At 37.2% G+C, this 23,302-nt stretch overlaps 1 protein-coding gene across 1 annotated transcript in view; it reads left to right on the top strand.

Annotated features, from left to right (window-relative positions):
• Positions 1-23,302, top strand: part of LOC107700643 (retinoic acid receptor beta-like) — a 114,404-nt gene that overhangs the window by 25,913 nt on the left and 65,189 nt on the right. The window contains exon 2 of the mRNA XM_016502376.1: positions 2,579-2,727. Within this exon, the coding sequence (XP_016357862.1) occupies positions 2,579-2,727 (149 nt within the window). The remainder of the gene's footprint in view (positions 1-2,578; positions 2,728-23,302) is intronic.

Genomic DNA, 23,302 nt, shown 5'->3' with positions numbered 1-23,302 from the left:
GTGCGTTTTTCAGAGAAGGGACAGAGCGGTGTGGAATAAAGGTAAATTATGTGAAAAATAATGCGTTTTAAAAAAAACTAAGCATTAACACATGTTAGACTGCACCCCATAAACACAATCAAGCCTAGAAAAAAAACAGTGAACCACCCCTTTAAGGTATCAGATATTGTCAGAAGGCTGCAAAATATTGAGATACATCACAGATTTCTGTCCTAAGGAATTTATTTGTTGAAGGATTTTGAATTGGGATGATTTGGGTTAGAAACATGTAGGAGGAAATATAATTTCTGATGGATAGAAGCAAGTGAATGAGATAATGGAGTTAGTTGATTTGACTGTGGTGAAGTGCTGTAATCTGATCAGCAGATCTGCATGTAGTAAAGCACAGTACATAACTACTGATGCTGCCGGCTGATCCACTGATACTGACTACATGGACTGCTGGTGTTTGGCTGTCTCAAGATACTTGAAGCCTATGAATCTACCCATGTGAAAAAGAAGTACACTTTAGCATACCTAAATTAGTATTTTATTACAGAAATACTAAAGCATATACTTAAGTGCAAACTGAATGTAATGTTTTGCAGGCATTTAAATGCAAATTGAATATATTACTTAAATTCGTATTAAATGTAATTTAGCTGAATTTTAGAGTGAGTTTTTGACCCACTTAAATACATCTTAGGTGAGTTAAAATATAAGGTTGCAAAATACAATCTGAACAAAACGGAAGGGGTCTGAATACTTGTTGCATTTGCTGTAGCAACAATAGCAAATATGTTGGTATGTATTGCTGTAAAATATTTTAATAAACATGTCAGTAAATAAACAATTAAATAAATGTATTTAATTTATTGTATTGTCAAGCATTTGCCAGACATTTATGTTAAACTAAAATGTACTTCCATGTCATTTCTGTTGAAAACTGCATGTTTAACTATGTATGTTTGTTATTACACGTTTGTAATGCTTAAGTTGCAATTGATTACATTTAAAAAGACTTTAAATGTAATATCAACATACTAATTATAACACTACAGTTAAAATTACAATCAGGTAGTTCAGGTAATTGCATTTTTTTAAAGAATACTTAAGTGTGTTCAGAAACAGTCTTGAAAATGTACTCTTAAGTGCACTTAAGTGGCCTTTTATTAATATTATATTATCTACAAGTAGTTTTTTTAAATATACTTGTAAAACTTGACGTACATTACTAGTGCACATTCAGTAAGCCAACTCAATTCAATTAAGCCAGCATGATCTAATTTTGTGATTAGCCATCTGATGAAACGTTCAAGTTCAAGTTCAAGTTCAAGTTGAGCTTTATTGTCATTCTGCTGCATGTGGGGACATACAGTGGAACGAAATGTCGTGCCTCACAGGACCACCTCTCTCTCTCTCTCTCTCTCTCTCTCTCAGCACCTGTTAAATAAAGATCCCTGTTTACTTTACCTCTCCATCCTTGGTCTCCTTCTGTACTGTGACAGTGACCATTTTGATCAGTGGAACCAGTGATGTGAATGTATTGCTAAAGATTTTGGAAGCTTTTAAAGTTCTTTCTTCTGCCAAGGTGAACTGGAAAAAGATTGAAGCCATTTTAGTTGGAAAATAATCAAAAGGGGAACCAAGGCTTCCTGATGGTCTGAAGTGGACTAGGGATGGTTTTAAATATTTAGGAGTGTTTTTAGGAAATGAACATTTTGTAAAAAATAATTTTGAAGGCATTGTTGAGAAAGTTAAAGGACGACTGGATAAGTGGAAGTTTTTACTCCCCAAAATGTACTGTAAGGGTCATATCTTGATTGTTAATAATTTAGTGGCCTCTGCACTGTGGCACCGTTTAGCCTGTATAGACCCTCCAGCTGATGTATTAGCAAAAATCCAGTCAATCTTAATTGACTTCTTCTGGGTTAAGTTGCACTGGGTACAGAAAAGTGTGTTGTACCTGTCAAAAGAAGGAGGACTTGGACTAATTAGGGATGTAACGATTAACAGCGAGCCAGTTGAAAATCGATTCAAATATGTGACGCTTCTCAGTAGTCACCGGCGAAAGCTGTTGTTTGTACTCACTGCCGATTTCCAGAAGGCTCTGTCGATCATAGATGTGTTTCCGAGTGTTTATCTGTTGATTTTGCGATAAGATGAGACTGTTTGAAGACGAGGAAACGAGACTAACAGACATAAAAACACCGTTTTTGGGACCTGGAGTAGCCGTTATGAAACGTAGACAAGACCAGGCGAAAACAGAAAGACAACATCCAAATGCATGAATTTTATGCAGCCAGGCTTTTTTCAGATCCTAGTCAACTGTATGCCTACAGTAAATTTAGCATTTACATACTTGCTATACTGTACTTCCAAAAGTCAAACAGGTATTGGTTACATAGAGGTTAAGCACTTTCTTGTTGTATTCCTGCTGTTTTCATTGCATGTATTCGTTGTTTTTCACAGCTAAATCAAGTCTCAAGACAACTGCTCACAAGTCTTAAGTTCATCTGAAGTCAGTTGTTTTTCTCAGACTGGAGTTTTCATCTCCATCATCATCAGTTATGTTTCTTGTCTCTTTCTGCCCCTACAGCCATCGAGACTCAGAGCACCAGTTCAGAGGAATTGGTCCCCAGTCCTCCATCACCTCTACCCCCTCCTCGTGTCTACAAACCCTGCTTCGTCTGCCAGGACAAGTCCTCGGGGTACCACTATGGTGTCAGTGCCTGTGAAGGCTGCAAGGTAAACATGCTATTTATCCCTTCATCCCACCAAATGGAAGCCATTCAATAAATATTCAGGTTTTCTCCCCTGTACATTCTAGTTCCCTGGCCCCAGGTCCGCATTCTAAACAAAATAAGGTTCAAACCCATTTGTGTTGAATTATTTAGAGTCAGTGCTGTAGGATTTCAGCCTAAGCTAAATGATCTTCTTTGATGTGGTCTGCCAGTCTGGAGGATTAATTCGGGTTTCACGGATTCTTGCAGATATCCCAATGCATTCATATTCTACATTCACTCAATCAGAGTCAGTGATTGGGATTGACAGGTGTGAATCTCAAAATGTCCTCTACACACAGCAGCTTAAAATAGAGGCTTGAATACATGCAGTGGACATCAAGTCCATATTCTATTCATGGCTATAACCGGTAACAAGTAATAACATAAAATCAAAGAAGGTGATGCCTATAAAACTGTAAAGATTTATTACACTTGACATGATAGGAGTCCAACTGAGGCGCAGGTTCCTCCGTCAAATCTCAGTTAACCTACAGTAGCTTTTATACTGTAGTAGTTAGGGGTGGGAGAAGAAATCGATTCTCCAATGCATCGTGATTCTCTATTCAACGATTCTGAACATTTCAGAATCGATTCTGAGCTTGGTATTTTTTGGCCGCATATGGCACGTGTGTGCGATAGAGAGAATCGGGGCGGGCTTCATTGCATCACAGAATATATGCTGTGAGACACGTGAGCATTGCTTGACAGTGTGTGCTTCCACACGCCGTTATTTCAGTGTTTTACTTTAGACATGCTTTCATTTCTGCCGTTTGGAATGTAGTACGTGTTAGATGCATGAAACTCACACACTGACAGACTTTCACGTGCACTTTGTGTTTGTCCTGAAGCTTGATCATTCACGGTTAAATGCATTTGCATTTTTTAATACTTTTATACGAAACTGATGTAAAACAGTCAGTTATGTTTTCAGAGCAGGGCAACACATGTGATATATCAAACTAGATCTGTGCATTAGTGTGTTAAAGCTGCCACTGTATTTTCTCATCAGCAAACAGCAATAATGCTGAGGAAAAAAGAAAAACCCATAACTATTGTCTGGATACTTAAAGGACACTTATTTAAATAAGTAATTGCTTTAAAAAGTAGCCTGCTTATATAATAATAATTTTAAAAAAAAAAGTAAATTTTGCACAAAATAAATTTGATATAAAATTTATATAAAACATGTAGCCATGTGCAGTAATATTAAAAACTGAGAATGTGACGCATCGTGATATTGAGTTGATAATGATAATCGTAATTGAATTGAATCGGGAAACCAGTGAAGACTCACACCCGTATTTTTAAGATGGCAGTACTGACATACAGAGATTCCGACTATAAACAAAAAGCATTGAAACTGCAATTTTGGTTAAAATGTAAAGTTGTAAAGATGTATTTGCACAGTAGAACAATTAATTAGGAAACAATGTAGGTTTTGGAATAGGATCATGACTCCCAGGATCGGATCGGATCGTGAAATTCCTGAAGATTCCCACCCCTATACTGTAGTGAGAGCAGATAATTTCAGTCATGCACAAAACAGAAGCAGCTCCTGTGTGCTGGATCTGAAACCTTCAGATGACACACTGCTTGTATCTGTGATTATTATGCCACCACAAGCTGGAATCAGATTCCAAAAGAGTCGATTCTTTATTTTGGGAGACAATAACTTTATTTATTGTGCACTTTCAGCTTTACAATTTTGCTGATCGTTTACATTCACATACAGCTACATTACACACTGCATGAAAGGCAATATTGGAAATGGCATAATAGGGGCACTTTAATAGTAATAAAAAGTTATTAAAAGCGCAGTATACCGTGAAAGAGAACTCAGTTCAGTCAGGCAGACTGACCGCAGATTTCTGTTTTGTGCACTTGCCGTGTACACTTACCAAAATGTCCATCTTGGCGAGTATTCATGTAAATGCAATCGGTTATGTCTTAAGTAAACAAACTGTTTGGGGGAAAAACTGTTTGGGACTAGTAAATAAAAACTTAAATGTGTATTTTGGATGTTTTCTTTCCCCTAGTCTGAAAGAAGTCATGTTATGGAAGTAAAGTAGCCCAAAATCTCAAAATTTACCAGTGTATGAAAAACAATAGTTAACATATTCATAATAAAACACATTCTAAATATACACACACAGTACAATAAATGTAATTATAAAGTATTATTATTTTTTATTTTTTTTTACTTAAACTGATCTCATTTAATGACATTTTCTTATATACTACACTATTGCCATATTACTATATTAACCATACGTTAACCTTTAAAGATAAGTTTTACCTTATTTTAAATAAGTAATTGTTTTAAAAAGTAGCCTGCTTATATAAAAAAAAAAAGTAAATTTTGCACAAAATAAATTTGATATAAAATTTATATAAAACATGTAGCCATGTGCAGTAATATTAAAAACTGAGAATGTGACGCATCGTGATATTGAGTTGATAATGATAATCGTAATTGAATTGAATCGGGAAACCAGTGAAGACTCACACCCGTATTTTTAAGATGGCAGTACTGACATACAGAGATTCCGACTATAAACAAAAAGCATTGAAACTGCAATTTTGGTTAAAATGTAAAGTTGTAAAGATGTATTTGCACAGTAGAACAATTAATTAGGAAACAATGTAGGTTTTGGAATAGGATCATGACTCCCAGGATCGGATCGGATCGTGAAATTCCTGAAGATTCCCACCCCTATACTGTAGTGAGAGCAGATAATTTCAGTCATGCACAAAACAGAAGCAGCTCCTGTGTGCTGGATCTGAAACCTTCAGATGACACACTGCTTGTATCTGTGATTATTATGCCACCACAAGCTGGAATCAGATTCCAAAAGAGTCGATTCTTTATTTTGGGAGACAATAACTTTATTTATTGTGCACTTTCAGCTTTACAATTTTGCTGATCGTTTACATTCACATACAGCTACATTACACACTGCATGAAAGGCAATATTGGAAATGGCATAATAGGGGCACTTTAATAGTAATAAAAAGTTATTAAAAGCGCAGTATACCGTGAAAGAGAACTCAGTTCAGTCAGGCAGACTGACCGCAGATTTCTGTTTTGTGCACTTGCCGTGTACACTTACCAAAATGTCCATCTTGGCGAGTATTCATGTAAATGCAATCGGTTATGTCTTAAGTAAACAAACTGTTTGGGGGAAAAACTGTTTGGGACGTGTGTTAGTATTGGTCCGTGCTTTACTGTAGGTCTACTGTTTTGTTGTTAATATTAATGAAACAACTAAATTAAACACTGTTTATCTTTATGTTGCACATATTTGTCCTTCTTTTTAAAATAAACACATTTTATGAATTTTGTTTGTTCTTTGTTTCATGTATGACTGTTGTGCATCTAACACAATTTATAATATGGTAAATATTATTTTTTTTAAATGCTAGTTTTTCGCAAAATTTCTGGAAATTGCCACCACAAAATCGGTCATCGCAAAAAAAACATGAAAAAGTCATGAAATCCTGGAGGGGCTAAACAAAATACAAACTACAAACTTCATAGGAGTCTCAGGACAGAGAATACACATGACAAGCACACAACCTCGAGTGATTTATTGTTTTGCAATTTTCAATAAAGAGATTTAATAGTAATTCATATTAATAAACTGAATAAATAGTTCTTCCACCATTTATTTAATTTGAATAATAAATGAATACAGAATGTTAAAATAAGCAGGTCTGTGTATGCCAACATTTTACAGCACCTTTCAACATGACTCCAATCAGAAAATAGAGTCAAAAGGTTATTCTGATACAAGGTCATTACTATAATGACATTGTAAATTAAAACTTCAACCAACGAAACATAATCAAAAATGACTTTGTTTATGGATTATCATTTTCAGTATAACAAGTCAACTGTGTTATGCAAGCAATACGGTATGAGACACCTTGAGGATGTTAATGCTTTTATAAAACGGTTAGCACACAATACAAATATTAAAACCAAAAATATGTATTAACAGGTAGCTTGCAAACGGTAGTCCGTTACTGATTACAAATTGCATAACAAAAATTATTATTAACACAATCTTTTAGATCACTAATTTTTTTCAGTAATATATACTGACTACTTACTTCTAGATTACTTTTCACCTAACCCATTTATCACATTCGAATAGTATTATTATGTGCCATATTGATAAAAAGAAAATATATTCCATTCTTTGTTATGAACAACATGAAATGCATTAAACATCATATTACGCTGCAGGGGGTTTGATAAACTTCAGGAATCCCTGCATTACATGAACAAGCAATAATAAACATGAAAACAGCAATGACATTAAACATCCATAATTTAAATATTTTGTCTATACTTTTGTCCAGATCAACAAGTGAAACAGAAATGAAGACTTAGTGTTTCACAGCTATATATCAGCAGTGTTTAGTAAGTTAAACATAATTATTCATCTCATACATGAGAAGGTGCTTTTGTCCCCAAATCTAGAAGCATGGATCACAAATTTAATTTTTACATGACATTTACATGGCCATTCTATATAGTAAATGTAGTTAAATAGTATGACACACACAGGATTTTTTAGAAAAGAAAAATTAAAAGAATAAAAAAAAATATGAAAACTTTACATCTATTGTGGAAATCAGGGGTGGTTCTATAATAATTTTAATAATTTATGCATTTAGCAGACGCTTTTATCCAAAGCGACTTACAGTGCATTCAGGCTATACATTTTTTACCAGTATGTGTGTTCCCTGGGAATCGAACCCACGTCCTTTTGCGCTACTAACGCAATGCTCTACCAAAAATTCATAAAATTCATCTTAGCCTAATTTCAGTATTATTCATTCAGTCATTTTTCATCATGTCACGTATCACTTCAATCTCTTGAAGTAAGCTATAACAATTTCAACTGATATGAATGTTTCATCACGTTTCATTTATTTGACAAATTATTTTGTATTGTAGTATTAGGGGCTTCTTGCACTCATTTTTTTGAGGGGGCACGAGTGAAGGGGGTGGGGGGAGCTCGTCATGCTTGTCATGTGACACACAGCAGCCACGATACCACTGTATATCCTAATTGATATAGGCTTATGTTTATTTATTTTTTCCTTTTTATTCGAAATATTCCCAAACGTGTTAACTATATCATGAAATATCTCGATTCTTAAATACATGTAAGTAAATGCATTTTGCATCTCTATATAGATTATGTTAGTTGATTTATAATGGGCGATGGGCAAAGTAGCCTAATAGTGTAATCTATTAACTACTTAAGTACCAGATATGGGTGTCATGCCATAAAATATTTTTAATATGTATTTAACATTAATATTTAACAATAGTTTACATATTTTAATATGTATTTATATTTTAATATGTATTTAATTTAATAAAAACATTATAAGTTGCTAATTATAACACTTTCATTGTACAGAAAGATCAGCTGAGAACTCAGAGGTCAGCGAGCACGCGGTGAACAAAACAGCGGTGTTTCAGCAGTGACTCAACATAAGACCAACAGAATCGTGTGTGATTGGTTATAATGCACAGCGCTGTAAAAACACAGCTGTCTCTGGCTCTGTGCCAGCCAACGAATGCAGATTTGAATTTAGCAGCTGGTGATGTTTTTATTTTTTATAGTTTACAGGACAAACTGCGCATTGCACCCAAAATTGTTTGGTGATCATGTAATAAAAATAGTTACTCTAAACTGATCATGACCATTTTTAAACTGACTTTAACTGGAAAATTGACTGTTGAGCTCCTTTAAAGCAGACTGTTGAACTGCTTTGAAGCAGCACTGAATTTTTATTTTCCTGTTTAACACTGTAAAGCTGCTTTGATGCCATCTGTATTTTATAAAGCGCTACATAAATAAAGGTGACTTGACCCTGTGATGGACTGGCTACCCAGGATGCTTCAGTAGGACAAACGGACTATCAGTAGATATAGATTTATCAAAATAATTGTTAGTTACTTGAGAAAATGATTAATGTAATCCGTTATTAGACTTGTTAGACTACATATCCATGTTCACACTCATTCTCTGTGATGTGACAAGAAACAAGGAGAAGATAAATAGCATATCTAGGCCATATTGCCTTTGAATGGGTGACATTAACAGCTTCAAAGGATTAGAATAAGGATTATAGGATCTTTCAGTGTCATATACGGTATACGTCCCTCTGGGCACTGTGCCATTGTAAGGAACTTGTGGATGAACTTCATGGAATAATAGGCGAGTCAAGGGTGCTCTGTAACCACAGGGTCTAAAATCACACCCGCACATATGTTGGGTTTTTATGTTTTATGGTGACTTTCCATAGTCAAAATGATTTTATACTGTACTAACTGTATTCTGTAACCCTACCCCTAAACCCTCATAGAAAACAGTGCATTTTTACATTTATATATATATATAATTTATTTAGTATGATTTATAAACGGTTTTCCTCACTGCTGTCAAAAAAACAAAAAGGGTAATTGTGCCATGTATGAATGTGTGTCTGACATGGGGAAACTTGCATTTGCTGCATTTGGATGCTGGTGTGGTCTGGATATACAGTCACAAAGACACAGAAATATATACATGTGAATATCACAGACACAATACTACATAATGGAGTGGATACACTAGATTTGAAGCCTGCAGCGAATATATAGACAATAAGATATAATGTCACTCTCCAAGGTTACTGTTTTGAATAAATAATAAATTCTAAATAAATAACGGAAGTGTTAAATATACCATGTACTTCTGTTTTATGAAACACTGCACACTATGCAGCATGTCTTTTCAATATAAGTGTCTTTTTTTTTAAACAGGGATGTGCATTTTTGTCATTTTGACTGCGCACTGAAAAAAAATGATACATTGAATTTACTAAATTGTTTTAAGGTAAGTGGTTGCAAACAATTTATTTTAGCTACATTTAAAAAAAAAATTTTGAAAGTTAGTCAACTAAATGTGTTTATTTAAATGTAGCTAAAATAAATTGATTGCAACCACTTACCTTAAAAAAATGTAAATTCAATTAATCAATTCAAGTGTTCTTGCTGTAAACTGTTGTTACTGTGGCAAATTGTGTCTATTATATTTTAACTACTTTTAACTACTCAAATTTTTGCCACATAATGTATCTGATTTCTAATTCTCTGCCTGGTGATTCACACACATAAAGCCAAGAAGATTGTGAGCCCAAAGACACAAATGATGCATGTGGCTCTCTTCTGCTCATTTGCATCATTTGCCATGAGCATGCTTTGTTTGATATTGGGTTGGAGATCTGATTTGAATTGGTAACATAGTGAGGAAACATATGGCTGAGCATACGTGTATGCATATGCATACAGAAAAGACACATCTCAAGCTAGGCCAAGTAAAGGCACCAGATTTGCTGCGGTCTGGTTGCTTTGACTCTGTAATCCTTTTTGACATTGGCATCTTTCTGACATGTGTCCTCTGTCTTTCTTGTGCTTTAAACTTGCTGTCCCTGACAACTTTTCAAAAACTTTGAGAGATTAAGAACACTTTGATGAATCGCTGGCATCTCTTCCTTTTCTGTTACCTGGATGTGTGTTGTGTTCACAGTGCAAGTTACAGGCAAACCATAGTGTGGTTTTAAAGCAAAACATACCTTCTGGAGTTTGTGTGGATTGAGCACATACTGAAAACATTGTATTTGTGTGTATAGGACAGAAGAGAGCACAGCTCATTCACTTTGAAACTGCAGAGTCTATATTTATTCGATTTAGTCGATTTTTACAAAGCTCATCGGTCTGAAAAGCGAGGTGTGCGGTGTTATGCAAATCTTCCCACATAGTGATGTAGGTATGTTGGGGGCGTGTTAGAACGAGCCGTTTTAGGTAGGCGTGGTTGACGCTTAACTTTTATAAAGAATATCTCTTTGGGTTTGAGACTTTAGTCTTTGCAACTTTACAGATCTTCTTTATGCACCAAGAGCTTGTAACACTCCAAAGAGAAAGGAAAAATTTAAATCGCATCATATGACCCCTTTAAATTAAAGTACATTTTAAAGTCATTGGGCCTCATTCATGAAACATTCATGAGTAAATTCGGAGTAATTTGCGCATAAAACGGACCTTCCCGAAAACTCTCCTCCGAATTCACAAACACTTCGTACACATCAGATTTAATAGTTAAACATGTTTATGTTAATTAATTCCAATCATTCGTTAATAGGGCGCTCATGCACGCTCATTCACAATTAGCATAATCCCCGCCTATGAATTCTGACTGACAACTATATATGGGCATCATGTTATTAAATGAAAATAAGGATTTCAACATGTCCTCTCAAAAGTGAATGAAAAAGAAGAATTTCTCAGACGCAGAAATTGAAGTTTTAATATCGGAAGTGCATTCAAAACAACTTTTTTTTTTCAAGCGTACATACTGGAGAATCAGGTCCTAAAAAAAAAAGAAGCTTGGCAGCACATTACAGATGCTGTTAATGCAGTTTCATCTGTTAATCGAATAGTCCCGGAAGTTAAAAGGAAATGGTTCGACATGAAGCTTGACTGCAAAAAACGCATTACTTCATTTCGACAAAATCATATAAAAAACAGGAGGAGGACCACCATCATCATCGAGCATATCTGCATGCGATGAACGCTTCATCAGCATATTCGGTGAACCCTCTCTGTCGGGTATAATTCCCAATATTGACCGCGATGAACCCCCCTTGCAGGAAAACACTTCGCCACAATCACATGGTAAGGCTACTGTCACACCCCTGTGGACTGTCGATTGTGGTTTCTCCCTCTGTGTCCTTATTTGGTTGTTCCTGTTCTCATTATTAGTTAATCACCTCATTGTGCTCACCTGTCTGCCCCTCGTTATCCACCCTATATCAGTTCTTGTCCATTGTGTTCCAGTTTGTCGGTTATTGTGAATGTTACCCTGTGCGTGTGCTCCTACCCTATTGTGAATTGATTAAAGTATTCTTGTATACTTCATCCTCGTCGTCCTGCCTGTTCTCTAGCACAGCAACACCGTGACAGCTACAGTTTTATTAAATAATTTAGGACAATTTTAAAATCAGTTCCTGTCCATTGTGTTCCAGTTTGTCGGTTATTGTGAATGTTACCCTGTGCGTGTGCTCCTACCCTATTGTGAATTGATTAAAGTATTCTTGTATACTTCATCCTCGTCGTCCTGCCTGTTCTCTAGCACAGCAACACCGTGACAGCTACAGTTTTATTAAATAATTTAGGACAATTTTAAAGTGTTAAAACTAAGAGAATTTTAGAGGAAATGCACATTTGAGCTGATTTTTTTTTTAATTCTTTGACCATGTTTCGGATAGGCGACCTTGGAGGCACCATACCACGCTCAGTTCTAAGTATATCCTCTGGGTCTGGCAGACCATGTTCCATAGCAGTGTTGTGTAGAACGTAGGGTGGCACAATTAATCTAATTTCTAATCGCGATTACAATTATGGATGCCACAATTACGTAATCGTTCAAAGCGGCAATTAATCGTTCAAAGTCCACTTATGTTATTCTGCGTGCTTAAGATATGTTTTTTCTTTCTACATGTTATCTTAAGGGTTTTTCCATTGTTTTAGTTTTAGTATAACATTATAATACCATTCATATTTTTACTTTTTTTATAATTTAAAGAAGAAACCAATCCGATACTATAGAAAAGCACTAAAGGTTTTTCAGTTAGAGTGTTTTCAGCTTGTTTAATTTCATATAAAAATACGGCATGCAGTTGCATCAAACAATGGTATAAACATCAATGTAAATTGTGATTATCGTAATTAATAATTGCAATTACAATTTCAAGGGAATAATCGACAATTATGTTTTTTGTCATAATCATGGAGCCCTAGTAGAACGCAGCAGGCCAGTATTATTTTGCAAACTTTTTCTGGTCTGTATAATAGTGTACCACCTGATGTGTCCAAACACCGCCAGCGTCCCTTTAAGATCCCATTTGTGTGTTCAATAACTGACAGAGTTTTTGCGTGTGCTTCATTGTATGCCAGCTCCTGCTGGCTTTGGGGATTTATCAAAGGGGTCATAAGCCATGGTGTCAGGGGATAACCACCGTCACCTAAGTGTGAGGGGAAAATTAAAATAGGCCAACGGTTATTTTTAAAAACAGGGTTTACCTACCAATTAGCCATCCATTAAAATGCTGCGTGATACATACGTGATTATATAAGGTAAATAGTTTTATTAAAATGTAGTGCCATCAATGAGCAAAACATTTGGATGTTTTACACACCATTTACGCGGGGCTGGGAGCAGGTGTACATTTTTTGTGTACCAACTAACATTTGGAAAATACGAACGCTTTCATGAATCCGAAAATTTACGTCAGAACAGCTTTACGAATGATTTACACAAAAATTTGTTCTGCTCGTGTTTCAAGAATGAGGCCCATTATGTTTTAATAAAACAAGTATGTTGTTAGTATGTTGACTAGCATACTAAAGCACATGTAAATACATGTATGCAATTTTAACTATTGCGTGTGTCAAAATTACATGTAAAGCTAATATATGTTAAATGTACTAAATTTCTTCTTCATAATTACAAATACATGGCAAACAGGTTTCAGTAGAAATTACATTAAAGGGGTCATATGATGCTATTTCAATTTTTCCTTTCTCTTTGAAGTGTTACAAGCTCTTGGTGCATAAAGAAGATCTGTTAAGTTGCAAAGACTAAAGTCTCAAATCCAAAGAGTTATTCTTTATAAAAGTTAAGAGTCAGCCACGCCTACCTAAAACGGCTCGTTCTAACACGCCCCCACATGTCTACGTCACTATGTTGGAAGATTTGCATAACACCGCCCAAATGTTCACGCAAAGAAAGAAGGCGTAACTTTTATTCTCGCTGTAGTATTGTTGTGGATCGCCGGATCGGCTTTCACCGTGGACGAAGCGGAGTCCAGCCCGGGTTCGCCACATGTGGTTGCCGCAAGCCTGCCGGCAGTTCCTTCGTCGAATCTGCTCAGGGTAGAGTAGCGCTTGTTGTTTGTCATTTCTCCGATCACAAATGCAGACATGGTTTTATAAAGGCGGGGCATAGAGGAGAAACAATAATGTACAGTATGTGGAAAATAATGTGTTTTTTTAACCTTAAACCGCATAAACACATTTCATTACACCAAATACACAAAATAATGTTCTTTTTAGCAACATCATATGACCCCTTTAAGATATATTTTAATCATCATAAATGCTTGTGTCAGGTGGTGTGGTGGTCAAACACAACAACAAAAGCTCACCATATAAACAGTCTTGGTAACACTTTAGAATAGTGCCATCATTAATCAATAAGTACACGGACAAATGACTAATGCACTTTTAACATTCTAGTTACTACCATTAACGAACAAGAAATTAATGAATTCGTAAGTAATAGTGCTCAGTTGAAAGTGGTAGTTCACTATCAGTAATCTCCTGGAGAACTACTAAGAGATGCTACACACAGGTTAATAATTAATGTGAATAATTAATAATTTATTATTAATTCTAAAGTGAGGGTCATGGTAACCAACTAGTAATGATGCAAGTATTACCAAACCCTTCAAAAGGATTTACTAATTATTTGGATCAGTATTCTAAAGTGAAAAGCATGATAACTCCCTAATATTGACTGAAGTGAAAGTAACAACTTTCAAAATGGAGTTTATGGAGTTTTTGTTTACTAAAAGTTTGCTGTTGCTTTTTTTCTCAGTTGGCATGTTGTTAAACAACAGTACAATCCACTGAACACTCTGTACTTCTATCCCTCACAGCCTCATTTTCATTCCTGTATAAAATTAAATATGGCGCTACTCTGACAAAGGTCTATTGTTCTTTTGAAATTTCATAATATGATGTGCTTAAGTCCCACTTAAAAAAACCCAACTAGATGCATAATGAATTTAAACTATAATATATTTTCATTTAATTTCATTATGCATCCATTACATTACATTCAGTGTACTTCTTTTTCACAAGGAATTGTATAGTTGAGAGAAATATGCCTTGTAATTTTTTTGTAATACCAACCAGCATACAGCATTTTTTAAAATAAAATTGCAGTGTAACTTAAACTGTGCAGCCTTCAGGAAAATTGTGTCCACAAGTTTTGCCTCACCATAGAAGCAAAGTCTGCATCATAATGCTTGCACTTTTAATTATCTTATTGATGTGGCCATTGAAATTCTGCATTACACTTTAATATACTTTCAGGAATGTTATACACTGTTCTCCTTGACCTTCGTGAGCTAATGTGCGTAGAGAATTTATGCATTACCTTATTCAATTAAGAGCCTCAAGTATGTCATGTAATGAAAGCATCAATAGCAGCCTGCTTCTAAAAGCATCAACAGGACAGATACTGTAAGTGTAAAGAGTGTATATTATTGTCAGAAGGACATACTGTTCCCACAGAGTGGAATTGGCACCAAACTATAGAGGCCACTGCAATACTGCACTTTTCCATTAAGGGACTATATTTAAATTGATATCAGCAGGTATTTTTACCTTTTTTCTGCCTATTATTTCTGCCTAATAGATGCACCACTGCAGATGTGGCATTTAGGTCTGTAAATATATATTTCTAACTGTAGTATTTTTATTATGCTATCATTATTATGTCCCCTTACTCATTTACTCATTTAACATTGTAATTCAACAATACAACATACATTGAGATCAGTTCGCGACCACACCTGCTCTTAAGCTTGCGTCGTGCTGTCTATTAGCACAAGCTGATAAATGGCTCTTGCAATGTTAATATTTCTCATATGAAACAAAAATGGCAGCACATAATCAAAGAGAGTTGAGCAAATTTGATGTCGCACCAATGCGATCAAAGTGTAATGTTACAAAATCAGTAACTTGCACCAGCAGGAACAAAGTTCACACAATACAACTAGTCTCTTTATGAAAGCTGCAAACATTGAGTGCACAAAGTATCCAGAATATAACAGTTTGTTTAAATAAGCGTATCATCCGGGTATTTGAAGTGCACTTCTTCTTAGAATTTTAAGTGTGAACTCTCACTGTTTATACTACAAAACAGCAGAGTGGTTTAGTATTTACCCAGGATAAATCTCTTTATTTTAGATGTGAGAAGTGCACAGTTTCCGGATGCCCCATCTCTGATTCTGGGACAGGAAACTTTCTAGAGCTGAGGTATTGTAACGATCAATCCACTGAAGGCGAGCGTAAGTGAGAACCCAAGTGCAGTTTATTTACAGTGTGATCCAAGCATCCAAACAATATCCGAGACTTGACTTGACATGAACAGACTTCATCCCCCCCTCTAAGGGCGGCTCCAGACGCCCAAACAAACACAAACAACCCAACAAGTCCAGGAGGGTGGTAGAGCAAAGGCGGAACGGGGGAGGGATGGAGGGCCAGGCCCGTGAAGAGGAACAGGCAGATCCGGCCTTCTTAGTCATGACAGGGTAGACAGTGAGTTCATGGACGGCCTCCATGGCTGTGACAGGGCAGGTAGTGAGTTCGTGAACGGCCTCCGTGGTCGTGACAAGACAGTCTGTGAGTTCGTGAACGGCCTCTGTGGCCGTGACAGGGCAGTCTGTGAGTTCGTGAACAGCCTCTGTGGCCATGACAGAGCAGACAATGAGTTCGTGAACGGCCTCCGTGGCCGTGACAAGACAGTCTGTAAGTTCGTGAACGGCCTCTGTGGCAGTGACAGGGCAGGCAGTGGGTTCGGAAGCAGACGCCACCACCTCAGGAGGTTCTACAGCGGATGCCGCCACCTCTAGAGGTTCTGCAGCGGATTCAGGCACAGGAAAGGCCCTTGGTGCAGACTCATGGATAGGAAAGGGCTCTGAGACAGACTCATAGGCAGGAGAGGCCACTGGGGCAGATTCATGGACAGAATAGTCCTCTGGAGCGGACTCGTGGACAGGAGAGGCCTCAGGAGCAGACTCGTGGACAGGAGAGGCCTCAGGAGCGCAGTGTGCAGCCCACATGCTCAAAATGGCGATCGCCATTAAAGTAAAGGCAGCAGAGCCATCTTGGCCGGGGACTCAGGCGTGGCGGCCATCTTGGCCGGGGACTCAGGCTTAACGTGCGCAGTCTCTGAAATGGCGGCCATGTCATGAAGAAACTCTGGAAGATCAGCTGAGACGTGATGAAACTCTAGAAGGGCGGCCATTTTGTGAAGAGACTCTTGTGTGGCCGTTCAATAACCACAAAAGTCCTCCACATAGTCCTCTATAGCAATACACGACCAGAGACAATGGCAACATGATGGCTACTTATAGCAAACAAGAGGGTCACCTGACAAGAACAAACCAATGGGAAACAAGACACATGACTGAGGCAACCAATCAGAACATGACACAATGAACAGAGGAACCAATAGCAAGAAGACAAGAGGGCAAGGGAAGCATGACACTAACAGGGACCATGACTAAACTACAAAATAAAAGACATGGAAAACATGAACAAGAAACAAAACCCAAACCCCACATTACAGGTATCCATATCTTAGAGACACAGAGAACAGATATAGAAGAATTCACCGTCTTTGAACTTCCACAGCATCACTTGATCATCAAAGAAAGTGAGTCTGAAATAAGGATTGGGTTTAGAGATGCCAGAGGTGTCCTCCTCCATTAGCAACTGACACATGGAAATAGATTCATTTGATTAACTCTGTAATCCTATTTGTTTGAAAAGGTTTGTGTTTGGGCATGAGGTGTGATCTGATTTGTTCAGATGTGGCAGCTCTTTTAAATTACTGTCCACAAACATTGGGGGGGGGGGGTAGTTTAGCATACTATTTAAAACGATTACTTGTATGAAAGGGATGTACTTGGAAAGAATATACAGTACTTAAGTGCAAACTAAATGCAAAGTTCTCTGGGCACTTAATTTAATGTTAATTGTGATGAAATGAAAACATATTAAGTGAAATTAAGAGTGTTTTTGACCCACTTAAGACTTTCTCTTTGCAATTTTTTTATTTACTTCAATTGTCTTCGAAATACCATTAAAGTGTACACAATTAATTAATTAAGTAAAATTTCAGTTATGATATGGCTCTGTTGTCATAAAGGTAATGGTTAATAAGCTACAAAAGGCTGTGATTTAAATAAATAAATATGGAACTTATTTCAAAGTAAAGGAACTCTGCTTACACGCTGCTTCAAATTATAAACAATTTACAGGTTTTTAACTAAATGTATCCAACTGATTGTTAAAAAATTATTTGCAAGTACAGTTTAGTTTTGACATTTGTAAATATGCTAGGGGTGCTCCGATCAGGGTTTTTGAGGCCGATCACTGATCGCCGATCACAGAAAGCAGTATCTGCCGATACAATCACCGATACCAATCTTTTTAAAGCCTTATTTTTATCATTTATAACTATTTATATTGATACTCCAATCAGGATTTTGTTACTTTAATTCAGCGCTTGCAGCGGAGCAATAGACTCGGTGTGAAAACGATCTCTGCACTGCTGCAGACGCGCCGCTACTGGAACGCACTGCCGGACCGTAACCGTGTGCAGTGAACGCTTTATTAATCCGTTAACATGAGCACGGAAAAAATACGCACCGCATACGCACTGCAAACGGAGTGTGTGAACTTGGCATTATGTGTGTGCGCTGCCAGTGTGCATGAGCACTCAGTCTCCAGGAGAGCGCTGAATGGTTAAACACTGGCAAGAATTAAAAAGAAATGCAATTTATAAACTTTAGTGACGATGTGACACTGCCTCGATTGTGCAAGTAACAATTCCTGTGTCAACTGTGCAGCGTGCAGCTCGCTTATAGACAGACGCGATGTGTGGTGATTTGAAGCCAATTGCGTATTTTGAGAGAGAAAGAGAGAGCACGCGCGGTGATTCATTCACGCTGTTTGTGAAATGACGTCTCACACAAGGTTTTCAAATTACTTTATAAGTTATTTAATGAAAAAATATGAAGGTGAGTACCTCACCTTCAGCATTATAATTATTTCACCTGACAGCCTATTATTTCAGCCTGACAGAGACTGAGACAGTGCCGCTGCATGTCGTGCCAAACCTCTCACGGCAGCGTCATCAGCTTGAGATCGGTTTTTTGAGATCGGCCATTTTAGAGACCGCCGATTAATCATCCCAACGTGATTATCGGCCGATAGTGATCAGTAGCCGATCAATCGGAGCACCCCTGAATATGCATAACCTGTGATAAGTACATAAAATGAAGACTGAAAATATACTTATTTTTATTTTAGAATATGTATACTAACGGCAAACTTGCTTAATTAAACTTCTTTTTTGCAAGGAAAGATGGGATGAGATAAGTAGCTCAATTAACATACTATTTGCTGTAGATTTGAGAGAGAAACAGCTCACGCTGATGAATAAAGAAGTAATGTGGGTCGAAAGATTGGATTCGAGAGTGTAGCTACTTCCTAGATTCCTAGACGCTTTCTTTTTCACACAGTTGTGGAGTGCAGGCCTTTATTTGAGGTCCTCCCTCTGGTTTTGTTGTTTTGTTTTGGAGATCCATTATGTTTCATCTCATGTAATCTGAGAGTAAAAGGAGTACTTGAAGAAATGTGAGGTGATGACAGGTGGACTATTATAAGATTATTAAATCAGAAATATTTATTTGAGAGGTGGCTGAGCAGGTAGTGTGCATGCATGTGTCATGCATTAAAGGGTTGCAAGATGCAAAGAACCAATTATATCAAGATGCAAAGAACCAGTTATATTTGTAAGAAACAAGAAGTGTGTGTGTGACGCATGGGGCGTGAAAGTAGTGCTAGTAGTGGGTATGCTACGATTGACCAATCAGAATCAGGTATTCCAGAGAACAGTTTCTTGCAAATATAGTTGTGACTGTGACACTGGCCTAATTTTTTGGCCTGCTTTCCCTTTAATTGGATAGGAACTAGGAATCAAATTGAAATTCGCATTTAAGTGAACTTAAAGGGTTAGTTCACCCAAAAATGAAAATTAGGCTGCGTTTTACTCACCCCCGAGGCATCCTAGGTGTATATGACTTTCTTCTTTCAGACGAATCCAGTCAGAGTTATATTAAAAATTGTCTTTGATCTTTCAAGCGGTTTAATGCCACTCAGCGGGTGTTGCATTGCTTCAGTCCAAAAGAACTTAAATAAAAATCGCCCATCCATAAAAAAAAGTGTCTCACACGGCTCCAGGGGGTAAACAAAGGCCTTCTGTAGCGAATCGATGTGTTTTTGTAAGAAAAATATCCATATTCAAAACGTAATAATCACTTTAATGTAGCTTGCGCCAACAGTTGTACACAGAAGCAGTTCCGGGAGCATGACGTATGAGGTCAGCGTTGTGCATGCGCCGGTGAGTCTCGTGAAAACCAACATTGTTAACAGGATCAAAGGAAGCAAAGTTTCCTTACTTTAGGATTATTTGGATTATTTTGTTATTCTGAAAGTGTACTTTATACTTTAAGAATACTTTAAGAAAATACAAGTCTGTCTTGTTTGAACTTGTTTGTCAGACTAATACAGTGAATTAGCTTCGAATATTATATAGGTCATGCCCTGTAATTTTACGTGATAGTTATTTGTCAGTAATGATAATGATCATGTGGCTGACTGTTTGTGTGATCTTGTCTGTGTATAAGAGACCAGACATTTGGCACCGTTTCAGATCCATATCTCTCTTTGTTAAGTGCCAAGCCTTACACACACTTACGACCCAGGCTTTCCCACCGATCCGCTTCAGTTTCATCAAACTTTAATGCCATGTCATCCAGCCGTACGGACACAGTATAAAGTGGTTTCATGTTACGCCATTGTTCCCTGAACTTCAGCAGTAAATGCTTCTTTAAAATGTCCAGAGATTTTGGTTCAGTCTGCTGTGTAATTCGGTCTGACGGGCTGTTTGTGAACCTTTCTTACAGCGAGGGACACTGGAGGTCTTTAGGGTCTGTCACTGATATCTCCTGCCTAGGATGTGAGGCTTAGACCCCTGTACACCTGCCATTTAATCAGGCTAATGCTTATTTATGGAAAGAAGGTAAATGTTACTACTAAGAGTTTACTCTTTTATAGCCAAGGAGACTAAATTGAATTGTCAGTTTAGGTTAAATGTTGACAAGTTAAAATGAGACAGTTATCTTTATATGCTAATAGACTGCCACATGAGGCTGCCACATTGCATTAGCATTTTTTTAAGAGCTGTGAGGGGTGTAGAATTACTCAAGCCATCTGTGTTGCTCACCCTCTCCAAGAATGAGATAAGAGCTCAGTGGATTGCTGCTTAGAGACCTACAGAGCAAGAGACGTTGAGCACAAGGGAGGTGTAACCTACAGTCTCTTGTCTATTAGGCCATTAAAATGGTTCTGTTCGACTACAGCTATCCAGTTCTTACCCAGTTATCTTTTGTGGTTTTATGTTCTTGGAGGGGCAAAGGCAAAAAGGCTTCATTTGCTCAAGACTCTTATTGTCTTGCTAGCTGTGACAGGACCTGACCATGACGTAACCCAACCCCCCCTCACCCCGCCCCCCGCAATCCATCGCTCACACTTTTTCAGGCAAGTGTGAATAACTCTACAATTAAATTTAAAGAGATAATATAGTCTATGCATGACCTGATGTTTTATTCGTGTGCTAAACATTCATGAAGTGTATGCTTCGTTCATACACGAAGCCAGAGGGCGCGCTCGCGCAGAAAGTCCAAAACGAGCTCATAGAAATAATAACTTATGCCGTGCCAGGAAAGCCCTGATATGGACAAAAGCGGCCAGCTATCGCTGTTGGTAAGCTGAATAAAAAGCAGAAATGTTTTGACTGATGAAACATGAAGACAATAAACACACGATTGTGACAATATGTGGTTTTATAATATATGTTTTTGAAGGCATCTCCAGGTAATGAATAAAAAAGTGAATGAATGATGCAGTGCCAACTGACATATCGTTTATTACAGAAACTATTAAATATATTTTCTGTCTTATTCTGTGATGACAAAATGGGGAAAAGTGACAAATCCCACAAACTCCACCACTCTGCTACTGCCACTCACAATGACAAAACATGAGCTCTCTTTAGCATCTCTGCCTAGATATCTCTCTTTAGCATCTCCTCTGAAACTAAAGGCCCAGATGTATTTAAAGCAAAATTGAAGAACAGTCAGGTGTGACATCATTTTGAAATAAATCTGGCAAAAACAAAGCTCATTTGAAGTTTGATTCGGTAGTTCAGAGCAGCTCACCAAAGTGAATGTTCTGGTAAACTTCGCTCCAGCTAGTAAATACCTTCAATCTACAATTGGTCTGTGATGATAACGTGCAGCTCATATTTAAATATTTATCCAAACACTGCTTCCAGCAGCGTGGGGAGCCACAAAATGTTTGAAAACAGTGTATCATTGCTTAGGAATCTCGAAATTCTTTTTACTTCTGAGTGAAGAAGGAAAAATAACTTAATTGTAATTATTTTACATTTACATTTACATTTAGTTATTTAGCAGATGCTTTTGTCCAAAGCAACTTACAAATGCGGACAATGGAAGCAATCAAAATTAACAAAAGAGCAATGATATGCAAGTGCTATAACAAGTATCAGTTAGCTTAACGCAGTACACGTAGCAAGGTTTTTTTTTAATTATATAATAAAAATAAAACGGATAGAATAGAACAAGAATAGAGCAAGCTAGTGTTAGAGGCCTTTTTTTTTGCTTTTGTTAATTGTATAATAAATAAAAAGAAAACAAATACAATACAAAAAGATTAGAGAAGCTAGTGTTAGTTTTTTTTTTTTAAGAAAACTTTTTTAAAGAAAACAAACATTTTGAGGCCTTAAAGGGATAGTTCACCCAAAAATGAAAATTTGATGTTTATCTGCTTACCCCCAGGGCATCCAAGATGTAGGTGACTTTGTTTCTTCAGTAGAACACATTTGATGATTTTTAAGTTCAACCTTTGGAGTCTATCAGTCTTATAATGCATGGCAATGGTAACAAAATCTATGAGAGTAAAAAAAACATGCACAGACAAATCCAAATTAAACCCTGCGGCTCGTGACGACACATTGATGTCCTAAGGCACGAAACGATCAGTTTGTGCCAGAAACCGAGCAGTATTTATATCATTTTTTACCTCTAATTCACCACTATGTCCAACTTCCTTGAGCGCGCACACGGCATCCGATGCGTGAGGTGTGTACGCGCTCTGGCGTAGTTTACGCAAGTGCCGGAAGTGATCTCTCACGCGTATACGTCACTCATTGTTTACACAGTGCACAGTCATTGTAGGTACAACGGCTAATCAAAATGGTACTTACTTGTGCTTATCCGGATTGTTCAAACCGACTTAAAACTAAAAGATTACGTTCTCTCGCGCCAACTCATTTGGGAGTTATGACTTTCCACGTATTCCCAACTTCTGAGCCTGCTCACCTGAAGTTATGGTTGATTGCTCTTCGGCTGGATATCAACACACCCATTAACGTAAACTACGCCAGAGCGCGTACACACCTCACGCACCGGATGCCGTGCGCGCGCCCAAAGACAGTTGGACATAGTGGTGTATTAGAGGTAAAAAA

Source organism: Sinocyclocheilus anshuiensis, unplaced genomic scaffold, assembly GCF_001515605.1.
Source record: "Sinocyclocheilus anshuiensis isolate Anshui unplaced genomic scaffold, SAMN03320099.WGS_v1.1 scaffold1360, whole genome shotgun sequence".
Taxonomy (NCBI): domain Eukaryota; kingdom Metazoa; phylum Chordata; class Actinopteri; order Cypriniformes; family Cyprinidae; genus Sinocyclocheilus; species Sinocyclocheilus anshuiensis.
This window is presented reverse-complemented; position numbering and strand designations above follow the sequence as displayed.